General features: G+C 39.9%; 1 protein-coding gene across 1 annotated transcript in view; it reads right to left on the reverse strand.

Moving 5' to 3' along the window:
• Nucleotides 1-13,522, reverse strand: part of MAST4 (microtubule associated serine/threonine kinase family member 4) — a 276,965-nt gene that overhangs the window by 141,326 nt on the left and 122,117 nt on the right. The window contains exon 5 of the mRNA XM_058043349.1: nucleotides 340-371. Within this exon, the coding sequence (XP_057899332.1) occupies nucleotides 340-371 (32 nt within the window). The remainder of the gene's footprint in view (nucleotides 1-339; nucleotides 372-13,522) is intronic.

Consider the following 13,522-nt stretch of genomic DNA (forward strand, 5'->3'; position numbering starts at 1 on the left):
CACAAATAAAACATGTTTCTTCCTTGATTTTTAACAAGAAAAATCTTTAATAGAAAACAATACCCTGAACTTAAAAACTTTGCATCCCTTTGGAAATCCCTGATATAGCTTCTCTAAAATCCCAAAAGCTTCTCTGAAAGATCAGCATAAAAATGGTGACTGCACAACCCACAAGTTTTCATTTACAATTTTCATTTCTTTATATGTATTCTCAGGCAGAACAACTGCCACATTTAACCGCCATTTTAACTGCCCTGAAAAGAAAACTAGTCTACTCTAAAACTGTCAAAAATACATACTACAATCTAAGCACAACAGCAAAAAACGTCATATACTTACAAACTTCCTCTTCTTGGAAGGCTCAACTCTTTCTGCAACAGAAAAAAGTATCAGTGTGTTAACAATAAAATATTTTCATTTGAGGTAGTCCTTTTGAGACAAGTACCACAATCCTCTCATCCCATTAGTAGCAGAGAGACAAAAGTGGTATATTGGGACACTTTCCTTTCTTATTTGAAATATTAACATTAGCATTTGGAAAAGTCTGTACCTTTTTGTAGCATCAATATTAAAGTATTTCAAGCAATAGACAGATCTTATGGACAAGCCTTACAGTCAGCTATGATGCACTGGCAACATTATTAAAATTTGCAAGAGTCAAATATAACCAAAGATAAAGATAAACTAAGTTCTTTCCAGTACTCAAAAGTTGTTAATAACAGGATCACAAGCTGAACAGGTGACCATTGCCACCAAGCATTCTACACTATATTCTTAAACATAAGAAAGATTAGGTACATAATAGTTTGGTCCACAATAAATAATTACAATTTATTACTATCTTCTGCAAAGTACTAGCATAACAACAAACTTTTCTACAGCTTTTGCTGAGAACAGTTAAATAGTCAGTCAGGCTACAGTTTAACAGTCAAACAACTTCTTATGGGATTGACAAGACAGTCTGCTAGTCAAACAGAACATAATTTTGAACATTTTGCAAAGATGGACACCCACAACCTCTTCAGGCAATCTGTTCCATTGTTCAATTACCCTAATTTTTTTTTTTATTTCTTACATGAACCTAAATGCTACATTAGTTAAGCATTATCTTTCCAATCATGCCCAGCAGAGAGAATCAACTGCATTCAAATAAAAGGACAACTTGTCTGACCTAGAGGATACACAGTCAAGATACATTTGAATTTGAAGGACATCATCCTTGTTGAAAGATAAGTTGCATATGCGTGTCCTGGGGTGACTTTATGATGCTGAATTGTATCCCCATTCATCTGTTTGTTTTCAGACACTGCACTCACTCCTCCACACTCTGCTCCTGGACTGTGTTGTCTGCGCACGGACAGACAGCGGGACAGAGCTCTCCTTTGCTTTTAGTTAGTTCTTGGCTAGCTGAGGCAGACAAGTTTCCTGCACTGTAGTTTTTTTTCTTCTTGGAACCATTTAAACCTGCTTTGGACTGAGCACCCAGAAGAGCACCTGTGGCCCACTGGGCCAAGCCGGGGCTGTGGCATTTCCAGCACCAGAGGGCCTGATAAGAGACTAAGTGAGCTGAGCTACAGCCCACAAAGGAGGCTTTCTGAGTCTGTCATCTCTTCAGATTGGCAAGAGGTTTTATTGTTTAATACTGTTCAATTTTTGTGCTGCTGAATGCTCTGCCTGTTAAATACACAGTTTTTTTCCACTTTTCTCCCAGGAAATCCTCTTCCCAAACCAGCTGGTGGAGGGCCCACTTAAATGTGCTTTCTAGAGGAACCCCTTTTGGAAGTTTTCTCCCAGATATGCTCTAATCAGGACAATGAGAACAGTTCAACTTCTGTGGTTTGATAAAGCTATAGGTATTGACCAGAAAACACATATGAGACAAATGGACAAAAATAGTTCAGCCAGGCATCTTAGATAAAAGGCCATAAGGGAATGAATAATTATGTATTCTTTAGAGAGTTTTAAATGGTGTGCAGTAAATAAAGCCTGGGCTGCTAACTGAATGATAAGGACTAAAATATCAAGTAGCAGCTCAATTCCTGAGTACCGCCCATCCTGTTCACTGAATGAGGAAGGAAAAAATAGTGTGAAACAATGCAATTAGACATCGTAATGCAAAGGCACAGGAGAGCAGGATTAGGGGCCTCGGTATCAAATTCTCGTACTTCCTAGGAAGTTCCAGCAACTGTTCAGAATTTGCATTTTAAAACAACCTCTTTTAGCATAACATGTGCTTACGTACAAAAGAACAGTTACACCTGCATACAATATTGCATTATGAAGCTGAGTAATTCCCCTCAATTTAAAATGTCACATTCATCATGAACAAAATGTTACCGCAAGTTAGAACCCACGTACTTCCCTTTGTGGTTTTTTTCTTTAATATTTACAATGTCATTGTGTTCTATTTCTAACATATAACTTGTAATGGTAGGCACTGTCATACTGTAATAGACAATGCTTGTGGGAAAGCTGCCAAATGCTATGAGCAAGAGTTGTACATGGGTTTGAGTTGCAACATGTGCTTTAAATTTGTTTCCTACGAATCTGTGTGGGGATTTTTTTGTTTGTTTTATTCAGTCGGAGTGTTTTGGTTGTAGTTTATCATTATTACAGCAGTGCAAATAAGAGACACTGGCTTCTGTAGACACCTGAAGTCACATTAGTCTCCTGGCACATTCTCATGCATGCCATGATGAAGCACTACTTTTGACTATCAAATGAAGCTCCACAACAATAATGACTCGCTGTTAAAGATGTTAAAACTACCAAGACCACCCCCTGTATAACAGAAAAAATAAAGCAAAACCACTTGTACATAACTCATACAAGACAATTTACAAAACGTTGCATTTCTAAGGCTGGATTTTAAAACAATATACATATAAACAAAAGAAGTTCTGAAATAAAACAAATATCCTTCCTGGATAATATTTCTATCCTCATTTTTCGTATCTATTACAACCATGATGTTAAAATGAGTCACTTCTTTCATGCTTCTCCAGCTGGAGTACCTCCAAGAAAAAAAAAGTAAATAAAATGTAGTAAACTGAAGCATGTTTTTCACTCTCAGATCACACTAAATTATTACAGCTCCTACATGATTTTTTGGTGTTACTTAGGACTCATCCACCCCAAAGATTTTTCCACAGCCTGAAGGAATTAACAGATTATTGACCGTGTCACTACAGACTTTCTCCCTCCTGAGAAGGCTCACCAACATGGTGCTAGCTTTGCAATTGTACAGCACAGCTCCTCAACTGGCTCTATGCAAAACAGGTGGGAAAAGCATAAACACACTCTACGTGGGACTTAGGTCTAGCTTATAGCTTAGATTAGAGAAATCATTTCTTTCTTAGGTATACAAAACATTATTTGTACTAAAAAGTTAAAGACAACACTTTTACTTTTGTCACAGCCACTTTAAAGAGGGACAAATGATACCAAACCAAAAGTCACTCAGTTCTTCAGCCTTGCAAGGCTCCAGTTCAGATCTCAGTTAAACTCCAAATGACCTGCATCAACTTCAGTTTTCTGGTACATCAGTGTTTCATTTCTGAAGGTCTCAGCAGAAGACCCAGAAGACCTGTCTGCCCTCGTTCCACTGCTCAGCATCCAAAGCATGCAGACTGCTGAAGGTAAAACTTAGCAGGGTCAGGACCTTTGGATCACATACTTAGCAGGCAAGCACCTGGGGGCATTAAAAAGATAATAAGATGCCTTTGCTACAACTCTGCATGGTTCTCAGTCACCAGCTCTGCCCCAGAGGATCCCACTGTGCTCTTCTGCCCTTGCCCTACATGGAATCCTCCTCTGGCCAATTCAAGTTAGGCTGGTTTTAGGGCTGTTCCATTCCACTGCAAGAAAATAAAGCAGATTTAATGGACCAGAGACCCCTTGAGGCCCTGTGTGTCTCAAAAACTATTGTCACAAAATATAATAAACCTTGCCTCCAGTTTAAGAGATCTGTGCAAGCTGTGCTAAATTGCTGTAATGTAGCACTAAGAACCAGGTAATATACTGAATGTAATTGCAGCTGTCAATCAGTTCAAACTCTCTACTCTGTGCATTTTACTATCAATAACATGTTTTGACAAGAATAATGCTTTTTGATAATTTCAATAATTATGATTCTTCCCCTGGTCCTAGACACCTTTAAGGTACTTCAGCACGCACAAGTTCAGTATCTTTACCACAGTTCAGACATTCAGCCTTATAAACAGATCACACTGAACAAATAAAACACATTTTGGGTCAAAGCCTGCATCCTACTACCTTTAGAAAAAAAACCAACATAAATAGATCTGAACAGAAGAGGTCAGACTTAGAAAACACTAACTTCTTCACACTCCTTGTAAAGATTATCAGCAAGTTAGAGAAAATTTAAAATATTGAATTTTCTCTCCTATATGTAAGGAAGAAAAAATGTCATTAACTTACTGCTTGTTACTGGTTCAATTTTAAACAACCAGTAAAAAGTTGCAACATTCATAAACTGCCAAAGTCACAGCTCATATTGTTAATACAAGGTTGATTTTGCAATCACTGTAAATCTGCTTCATCTTCCAACAATCTCCAAATATTCAAGAAGTCTTTCAGAGTTTCAAGTTCCTCATAAAAGTAGTCTGGAAAAGTGCACCTTTTCAAAACAAATTTCAGTTGCATTCTTCAGCTGGTGAGGTGTTAAGTATAATAAGATTAATAAAAAGAGTTGGGGGTTTTTTTAACACTGTTGCTCTACCCATCCATCATAAATTTTGAATATCTGACAGCTTTCTGGTAACCTCTGTTAGATCTTAACAGCTTAAAATTGTAACATTCCACTGCATTAGGAACAGCAGGAAGGAAAAAATATCAGCAATGGCACACAATTCACCTTCTTATCATCATCAATGACAGCAAGACTTAGTGCTTTGAGGAACGAATTTGAAGGATTTTTTCGTAAGTAATTATTACGTTTTTGCTGAAGATTAGCTGGGGGATGACAGCAGATCTTGCATTTGGATGTGGCAATAAGAATATAAAACAGTGCAAGTGACAAAGTAAAGTATTGTTTCGATCTATCAGAGAAAGGTATTACACTGTGCAAGAGCTTTTTACAAGCTAATCTTGCCCTCTTTATAAGATTAATATATCAAGTCATTGCACTAATCCATTCTAAATACCTTCTAAGCAAGGCAGTGGCAGGTTACGCTTTTTATTTTATTGCTTCCAACTTTGCAGGCATTTGGTTCTTCTGGATCACAGAGCAGTGACGTCTGTGACAGATTAGCCACAACAAATTACAAGTGGTAGTGTCTCACGCCAAATGTGCATCTTCTGCTCTAAGTTTGTTTCTCTGGCAAAGCTGTCCTTTGTTTCTATGACAACCTTAAGTGTTTCCTGGTTCCAGGAATAGCAAGCCCTTGCCTCAGAAATAGTGTTCTATTTACATCAGGTTGGAATTTTAGGAGTGGCTATTTACCCTAAAAATTGCAGTTGAACACCGGATTAACCAATTTTTCAAAAAGATGCTGAAAATACATTGAGGTCTTTCTTTGTCAGTCAAGGTGTTTTCACTTGCATCTGATTTCTGTCAAAACAGATGTAAATATAAAACTGCTCCTCCTTTCAGATGACCTAAGTGAATTTGTGTTTGCAATACCTCCTTCTAAGCAGTCTGAGTTCTAGACTTGTCCAAGATGCAATTCTATATCCACTCTTCTCAGGAAAACTGTACCAATACCTTCTTCACTGGCTAAGTCAAAATCACTGTCTTTCCTTTTCCATACTTGCTGCCAAGGAACCTGGCAGTATCCATGCCTTACAGTAAAGTCTGATGTTCTGTCTTTTAGCTGAAGGTTTACAGATTCTTTCCACTCATTCAGACACAGCCACCAGTTTACCAGGGTTTTTGCCTGCTTATTGTGCACTCTCACCGACTGAAATCACAGATCATCCCTTCACAAGCATTTCCAAGAACAAAAATTGCCACTTCTGCACTGGCAAGCTCTGGAAGGTAGTTATCACTACTCAAGGAAGACTCCATTCAGCAAAACACTCCTTGAGACAAAACACAATGCTTCTTAATTCTTAATCCTGCACATTCTTAACTGTGCATTTCTAAATTTAAAGATATTATTCTGCACGATAAGTTATTCCCCTCACATCCCCAAACTTCAAGTTGCAAATTAGCAACACCACCACAGATTGTAACGGGAATATACTGTAGAAGTGAGGAGGCACTTAAGCTCCAACTTGGCCAGGAAAATCCACATTTTATCTAATTCAATATTGTGTGTTCTATGCAATTCATTTTTATCTCCTTAGTTAACTTTCCCTGCTTTTGTTACAGGCACTGCTGACTGTATCCTTCAAAGGAGAAACATATATTTGTGTCAGTTCTGTGTTCTGAGATGTGATGTAAAAGCAATATTCAGGTGCTAGGCAAATTATCAATTTAAATGCAAATTAACTGGATCAAAAAGAACGCCAAACTGGCTATATATAAAAACCATATAACAAAAAGAAAGCTATCACTTTATCATGTACAAGAGGAATTTGAATAATCTATTTTTCTACAGATGAACCAGATACAACATTAAGATTTATAATAAACTAGACTCAACTAAGTAAACAGCACTTAAATGTGTTTTGTTTTGCGTCGTATTCTAGAAATTCTCATATAGCATTAAAAAGACTGATCCATATGGAAGATGAAACATTTCAGAAGGATTCCATGAGTTAAAAGTAAGGATTTTCCTATGAAATACACTATAGTCTGAAGACTCTTCAATTGTGGGACTGGCAAGAACATTTAGTAAGCAAAAGAACTTTGTTTACTTTGTTAAATATTGTTTTGGGATACAATACAATAACACTCCCAACTAAATTTTGAAATAAATTAACAGAAAACAAAGAAGGACAATTACAAGAGGTTTTTTGCAGTTTTTTTTGCAGAAGACAAAGAACTACAACAGTTTATTCAGAGAAAGTAGAAAGAATCTGAAAAGAAGTAGTAACCTAAACTCGAAGTAGTTTTGAGTATCATTTTTCAGTGTTAGAAAGAGAAAAAATAACCAAACTGACATGGGCAGGGGAAAAAAAATAAAAAGAAAGTTAGTGAACAAATAAGTAAATCAGAAGTGCTACAAACATACCATTTATGGGAATAACAGAGAAAATGTGGCAAGCCTAGTTTACCCCAGTGGAGTCCATAACACTCAATGCTTCAAGGACATACCAAATCATCACAAAAAAGCCCTTACAAATCAGTAACCTCCTGCCCAAATGAGAAGCAGGAATGCATTTAGGAATTATGCAAACTATGCATATTATCACTGCTGGATCTCATGTTTTCTCCATGAAAAGCAGCAGTGGCAGAACACATCAACGCCACTACCTTATGACAACAATGCAGCACAGCTTATTTAGGAGCATCTACCATAAATAGTAAAAGGTGAAAAACCCCTTTCAATAAGAAGCACAAGCCTTTCTGAAAAGACAGCAATTTGACTGTTGCCAACATTAACAGAGATTTAACTGTAAATCTCTGCATTCATTTTCTAGTGGTATGATCTTTCCTTACTTCAAATAATTCACACTAAAACATAGCAGAAAAATGTTATTTAAGAGATTGTTGCCCACTATGTTGCACTGTCAGCTCAATTTAAAAAAAATAAATAAATAAGCATGTTTCTTTAAGAAAAAAGTGTGAAAACTCTGAATGAACTCTCCACCTCCAAGTACACAAAATCATTTCATCTAACACAGTGTTAGAAAATCTATGCTTAATTCTGACCTGCTGTCCTACAGTTTATTTCACCCCTTGGCAAAGTACATCACCACATGACTAATGGAGAAAATGCATGGACTGGAAAGTGTTTGAAACACCAACACTCAACAGATTCCAGCTGCCAAGTTAACATGAATATTCCCATCAACAAAGTTTGAAAGTGTTATCATATATTAAGGGAAAAGGAGATTAAAAAGGAAAAAAAAGTTGTACAAGACATAAATCCCAGCTACTGGTACAAGTGTTCACCTGAAAAAATATAAACAATTTTACAGATAACCAGAACAGGAAAACCCTAAATCCATGGTTTAACTGAAGCCAGTGATTTCTCTAAGTTCTGTTTGAATCTGTAGGTTCTTTCATCAAACAGAAAGCAGTGCTTTTTATATGGGCATACCCACGAAGGATTTTGCCTACTATTAAAAAGCAAAAGCAAAAAAAACCTACTATAGCACACAGTGGGCCAGCATGAACTTCTTGTCAACATGGTTGCTAAAGACCATTATGCCCACAAGGATCTGGATGCCTTCCTTCCCCCAGATGCAAATCACGTTTTGCATTATACAATCCAGAAGCTCCTGCTGACTTTTGTTGAAATCAGTAACTAGATGATAAAATGATTAAGCTTGCCTTCAGCAGAAGAGACTTGCCTACACTCAGGCTTTGATTGCAACAGTTCCTGTTAGTCATTTTGCACAGGATGGAAGGGGCACAAAAAGTCATAATACATTAGTTCTTTCATCCAGGACTGATTAGCACTAGCAAAATACAGGCCTTGCTCTACCTTTACATGTTCACAATCATCAGCTGGAGGAGACCAAGCCAGAAGAGGAACTAAGCTTTAAGCTCAGCAGAATTGAATCAGCAGTACTGTGCCTACAATGCCCACCCTCAGACCTGTAGAGCTGAGCTCTGCAGCTGCTCTTCACATGTAACGGACATACTTGGGGAAAACCAGAAATAAAGGGCACAAGTAACTCACTTTTTCACCCAGAAAAATCACATGGAACAGCAATGAAAAAACATTATATTTTCACTTTTAAAAGATATCTCTTTTCCAGAAAAAGGATCCTTTATATTTGCTCTGCTTATGATACCAGATTTTCTGCCCCTTATGCAACTAGAAGTATCAAAATTAGAGATTTTGCTTAGTGTTGACATTTTAATCAGTTTTTATAAATTCACATTTAAACAGTTCAGCTGATCCCACACAACTTATCAGCAATATATTCCACTGATGTGAAAGAAAGTTTCAAGTTCTCAAGCAAGGGCTACACTGAAAAAAGTGAGACTGTCTGGAGACCAACTAGGTAAATATTAATCTCGTTTCTGAAAACAGGTTAGTTATAATGCGCACTTCATTTTTTCACTTCAAAACTCTAGTCCCATGTTTCTCCTAACATTTGATTTTTCAGCTTGTTCAATTTCAGCTGAAGCTTGGTTTCTTACAGAGCTTTAAATGCCCTGAAAAATCTGGAGATCCCCTAAACCAGATCAGTCTAAACATAGTTACTCACGGGCCTTTTCTACATGTCCTGCCCGTTTGCCACACTTGTTTGCTACTGAACTGCAGAAGGCTGTTCCTCTTCCTATATGGTAGGCAAGAGGACACCATCAGCATGAACTGTTTCACAAATATTCAATTACTAGTCAACACACACTCCAAAACAGGAAAAATTTATTTCAACTGCTCCAAAGATAATAGAACAAAAATCCCACGATCCATATTGATATTACATTGCTCTCCCTGCTGATATATCCAGGTTCTCTAATTAGCTGCAATCTCAATTCTGAGTATCCACCACAGGAAGACAGGAAAAAATGTAATTTGGGAATTTCAGTGCTCTTTTTAAATATTCATTTCCCTATCAGAAAGGGAACATAACACAAACCTTACGAGTCTGCTGTTTTTATTTTTATCTGAAAGCATCAAAATGTCTTCAACAACACACAAATCTACTGTATCAATCTGTATCAATCTTAGATCTAAAATCTCTGATGCAGAGACGAAGCTGATGTCTAGCAGCAACTACCTTGAGGCACAACTCCAACTTCCTAATACTGACAACTTCACTGGAATAATAATTGATAAAACAATATTAATTACTAGGCTAGTGCTGTACCACTGTGTGTAAGAATTTCTGAACTCTTGACATAAAGCACTGTTTCAACCTAGACACAGTTTTCAGCTAAAAAACACAGAGGAAAGACAATCTTTCTTCCATAAAAAAATCAAACATGTAACTGTGATAAATACTTTTCCACAATTTATATCATTACCTGGTGCCTCTCTATGTGCTAGCAATAAAGTCAGGTGTATTTTATAGTTTTTATTTGGACTACCAACACTCTAGATCAAATGAGATTAGGACCCAGATAGTTTTTTTCATTTATTGCCATTTTATAGAGTGTTTCATTCCCCTCCTTGTTCAATATGGCAAAATGATTGTTTCAAGTGAAACTACAGTAAATCACATCAGCAACTGTATTAAGTTTTGCAAGCATTAGATTTCTTAAATTTCCTTTTCCCTTTGACTGATAATCCTATTTACACCAGTTTAATAAGGTCTAACAGGATCAGTGAAGGTTACTCGAATTTGTATCTCTGTCAAATACCTTCGTCTGCAAGTTTCTATCATGAAATATCTGCTAATTAATGGGAAGAACTTTCCAAAGGCACAGATTTCTTGTGCAACCTGTCCAGAAGACCCTCACAAAATATAAAGATAAAAAAAGAATAGAAGATACACCTTCAGATTTGTACCTATTCAGCATGAAACAAAAGCAAAGGAAAGACAACAATAGTTTTTATCTGCACTTACTAGATGGTTTTAAACCAGAAGGAGACAAGCAAGTCCAAAAGTAAGTCTGCAAGAGGGAATAGTATAAAAAATTCCTCCCAGTTCATATACTGATTTATATGATTAAACTGTCAGACTAATGCATCAGCTTTCACCTTTTTCTGCAGTCACACCACCAAGCTATCTGAGTCACGGAAAGCACCCGTGTATCTTCCATGCTAATTTCATTAGTGAAGATAATAGAATCACAAAACAGCTAGGGTTGGATGGACTCCAGAGATCATCTGGTCCAGTCATCGTGTCCAGCTGAGCTTTTAACATCTTCAGGACCTTCCTGGGCAGCCAGTTCCACCGTTCTGCTATCCTCAACATAAAGAAGTCCTGCCTCATGTTGAGGTTAAACTGCTTGTGTCATTTCTCCTTGTCACATCACTGGGCACCTCTGAAAAGAGTCTGGCACCATCCTCTTGGCACTCACCTCTGAGATATTTATATGCATTGGTGAGATCCCCTCTCAGTCTTCGCCTCTCTAGACTAAACAGGCCCAGCTCTCTCAGTCTCTCCTCGTTAAGAGAGGTGCTCCAGACCCCTCATCATCTTTGTGCCCCTTCAATGGACCCTCTCCAGGAGCTCCTTGTCTCTCTGGTACTGAGGAGCCCAGAGCTGGACACAGCACTCCAGATGTGGCCTCACCAGGGCCCAGTAGAGGGGGAGGATCAGCTCCCTTGACCTGCTGGCCACGCTCTTCCCAGTGCAGCCCAGGATCCCACTGGGCCTCCTGGCCACAGGGATACACTGCTGGCTCATTGTCACCTTGTGGTCCACCAAGACTCCCAGGTTCTTCTCTGCAGAGCTGCTCTTCAGTGGGGCAGCCCCAGCCTGTGCTGCTCCTTGGGGTTATTCCTCCCCAGCTGCAGGACCCTGCACTTGCCCTTGTTGAACCTCGTTAGGTTCTCCCTGTCCAACTCTCCAGCCCAGCCAGGCCCAGCCCAAAGGCAGCAGAGCCTTCAGGTGTATCAGCCATCCCCAGTTTGGATCAGCAGCAAACCTGCTGAGAGTACCTTGGATCCCTTCAGCCAGGCCCGTGATAAACAAGCTGAGTGAGACTGGGCCCAGTATTGATGCCTGGGGAACACCACTGACTACAGGCCTCCCACTGGATTCTGCTGCCCTCATCCTGACCCTGTGAGCTCTGCCATTCAGCCAGTCCTTGGTCCACCCCACTGTCCATTCATCTAAACCACGCTTCCCATGCTTACCAACAGTAAGTAGGTAAAATAAGTACATCTATAGTGATGTACCTCAGTGACCAGGAAGCTTATCAGATGACCTTATCACATGGCACACACAGGACTTCTAAGGGATCAGACAGCATATATTTAGGAACTGCAGCCCCTGCATGGCCAACCTGATCTCCGCTCATGATCACGTGACCTGCCTGGGGGGATCACAAAAAGTTTGTGGACACAGTCTCCCTTCAGCAAAGTCTTTGGAGCCTACTGTCTCCTGAGGCATTCTGCTGGAGAAGCTGTCAGCCCACACCTTGGACAAGTGCACTTTTCATTGGTTTAAAAACCAGCTGGCTGGCTCAGCCCAGAGAGTGGTGATGAATGGTGCTGATATTGCAGGGGTGAGAAATAATGCTTTACTCAGAGAGTTACATGGAATAAGAAAAGGGTTGTAGAACAGGTTTCGCCTTACCCCTGAAACAGGCCTCACAGCCTCACAAGGAAGGACCCTGAACAAAGGACCACCTGGGCTTTTATACCCTGTGCAAGTCTGGGGCCTTTCCGAGCTGAGTCATCAGCTCCTGCTGTTCTCTGCTGTCACCAGGCTGTGCCAGAGCCTCATGCACTTTGTAGTGCAAGGGACTGATGCCAGTTCACAGCCTCTTGTCCTCAGGCTCCGGGGAACTTGAGCTCAATCAGCAGCTGTACACTGAGACAACAGGGTAAAAGGCAATTCAGCAGATTGTGACCTTTGACTCAGGGATCAAGAAACCCACTGACTACAAAGAAGGGCAAGACTGAGCATGCAGGCTAATCAGCATGAGAAGCAAGGGAATAATTCAACCAATAGAACTTAGAATACTAATTAATACAAGAAGTAGGTAACTTGCAGTCAACATGCCGCTGTTCGCCAAAGTAGATACACAGTGTAAAATTTCAAGAATTGGTGTTAGCTTCTCAGATTTACCACAAAGCTCTTATCTAAGCACAAATATGAAAGAAACAAATACCTCAGCTCCGTGTGTGAACAGGCCTACTGCAGGTGAGCTGAAAACAATTTTAGGGACAATGGTGCCACAACCAATTGGCAGACAGTCACTAGTGAGGTTCCCAAAGTCTCAGAACTGGACCCAATGCTGTTTCAGTCTTTACGCATGATTTGGATGAGGGGACCAAGTGTACCCTCAGTAAGTTAATGGATAAGACTAAGTTAAGTGGGAATGTTGATCTGTTGGACCGCAGGAACTCCCTGCAGAGGGATCTGGGCAGGCTGGATCATGGCTGAGGCCAATGGTGTGAGGTTCAACAAGGCCCAGTGCTGGGTCCTGCCCTTGGGTCACAACAACCCCAGGCAGCTCCACAGGCTGGGGCAGAGTGGCTGGAAAGGCCCTGGGGGTGCTGGTGGCAGCAGCTGGACATGAGCCAGGCTGTGCCCAGGGGGCCAAGAAGGCCAATGGCATCCTGGCCTGGATCAGCAATGCTGTGGCCAGCAGGGCCAGGGCAGGGATTGTCCCCCTGTGCTGGGCCCTGCTGAGGCCACACCCCGAATCCTGTGCTGTTCTGAGCTCCTCAATTCAAGAAAGACATTGAGGCACTGGAGTGTATCCAGGAAAGAGCAACAAAGCTGGTGATGCCTCTTCAGAGTGGGTCCTATGAGGAGCTGCTGAGGGAGCTGGGATTGTTTTTCCTGGAGAAAAGGAGGCTCAGGGGTGACTTTA

The sequence above is a fragment of the Melospiza georgiana genome, chromosome Z (genome assembly GCF_028018845.1).
Source record: "Melospiza georgiana isolate bMelGeo1 chromosome Z, bMelGeo1.pri, whole genome shotgun sequence".
In the NCBI taxonomy this organism is placed as follows: Eukaryota; Metazoa; Chordata; class Aves; order Passeriformes; family Passerellidae; genus Melospiza; species Melospiza georgiana.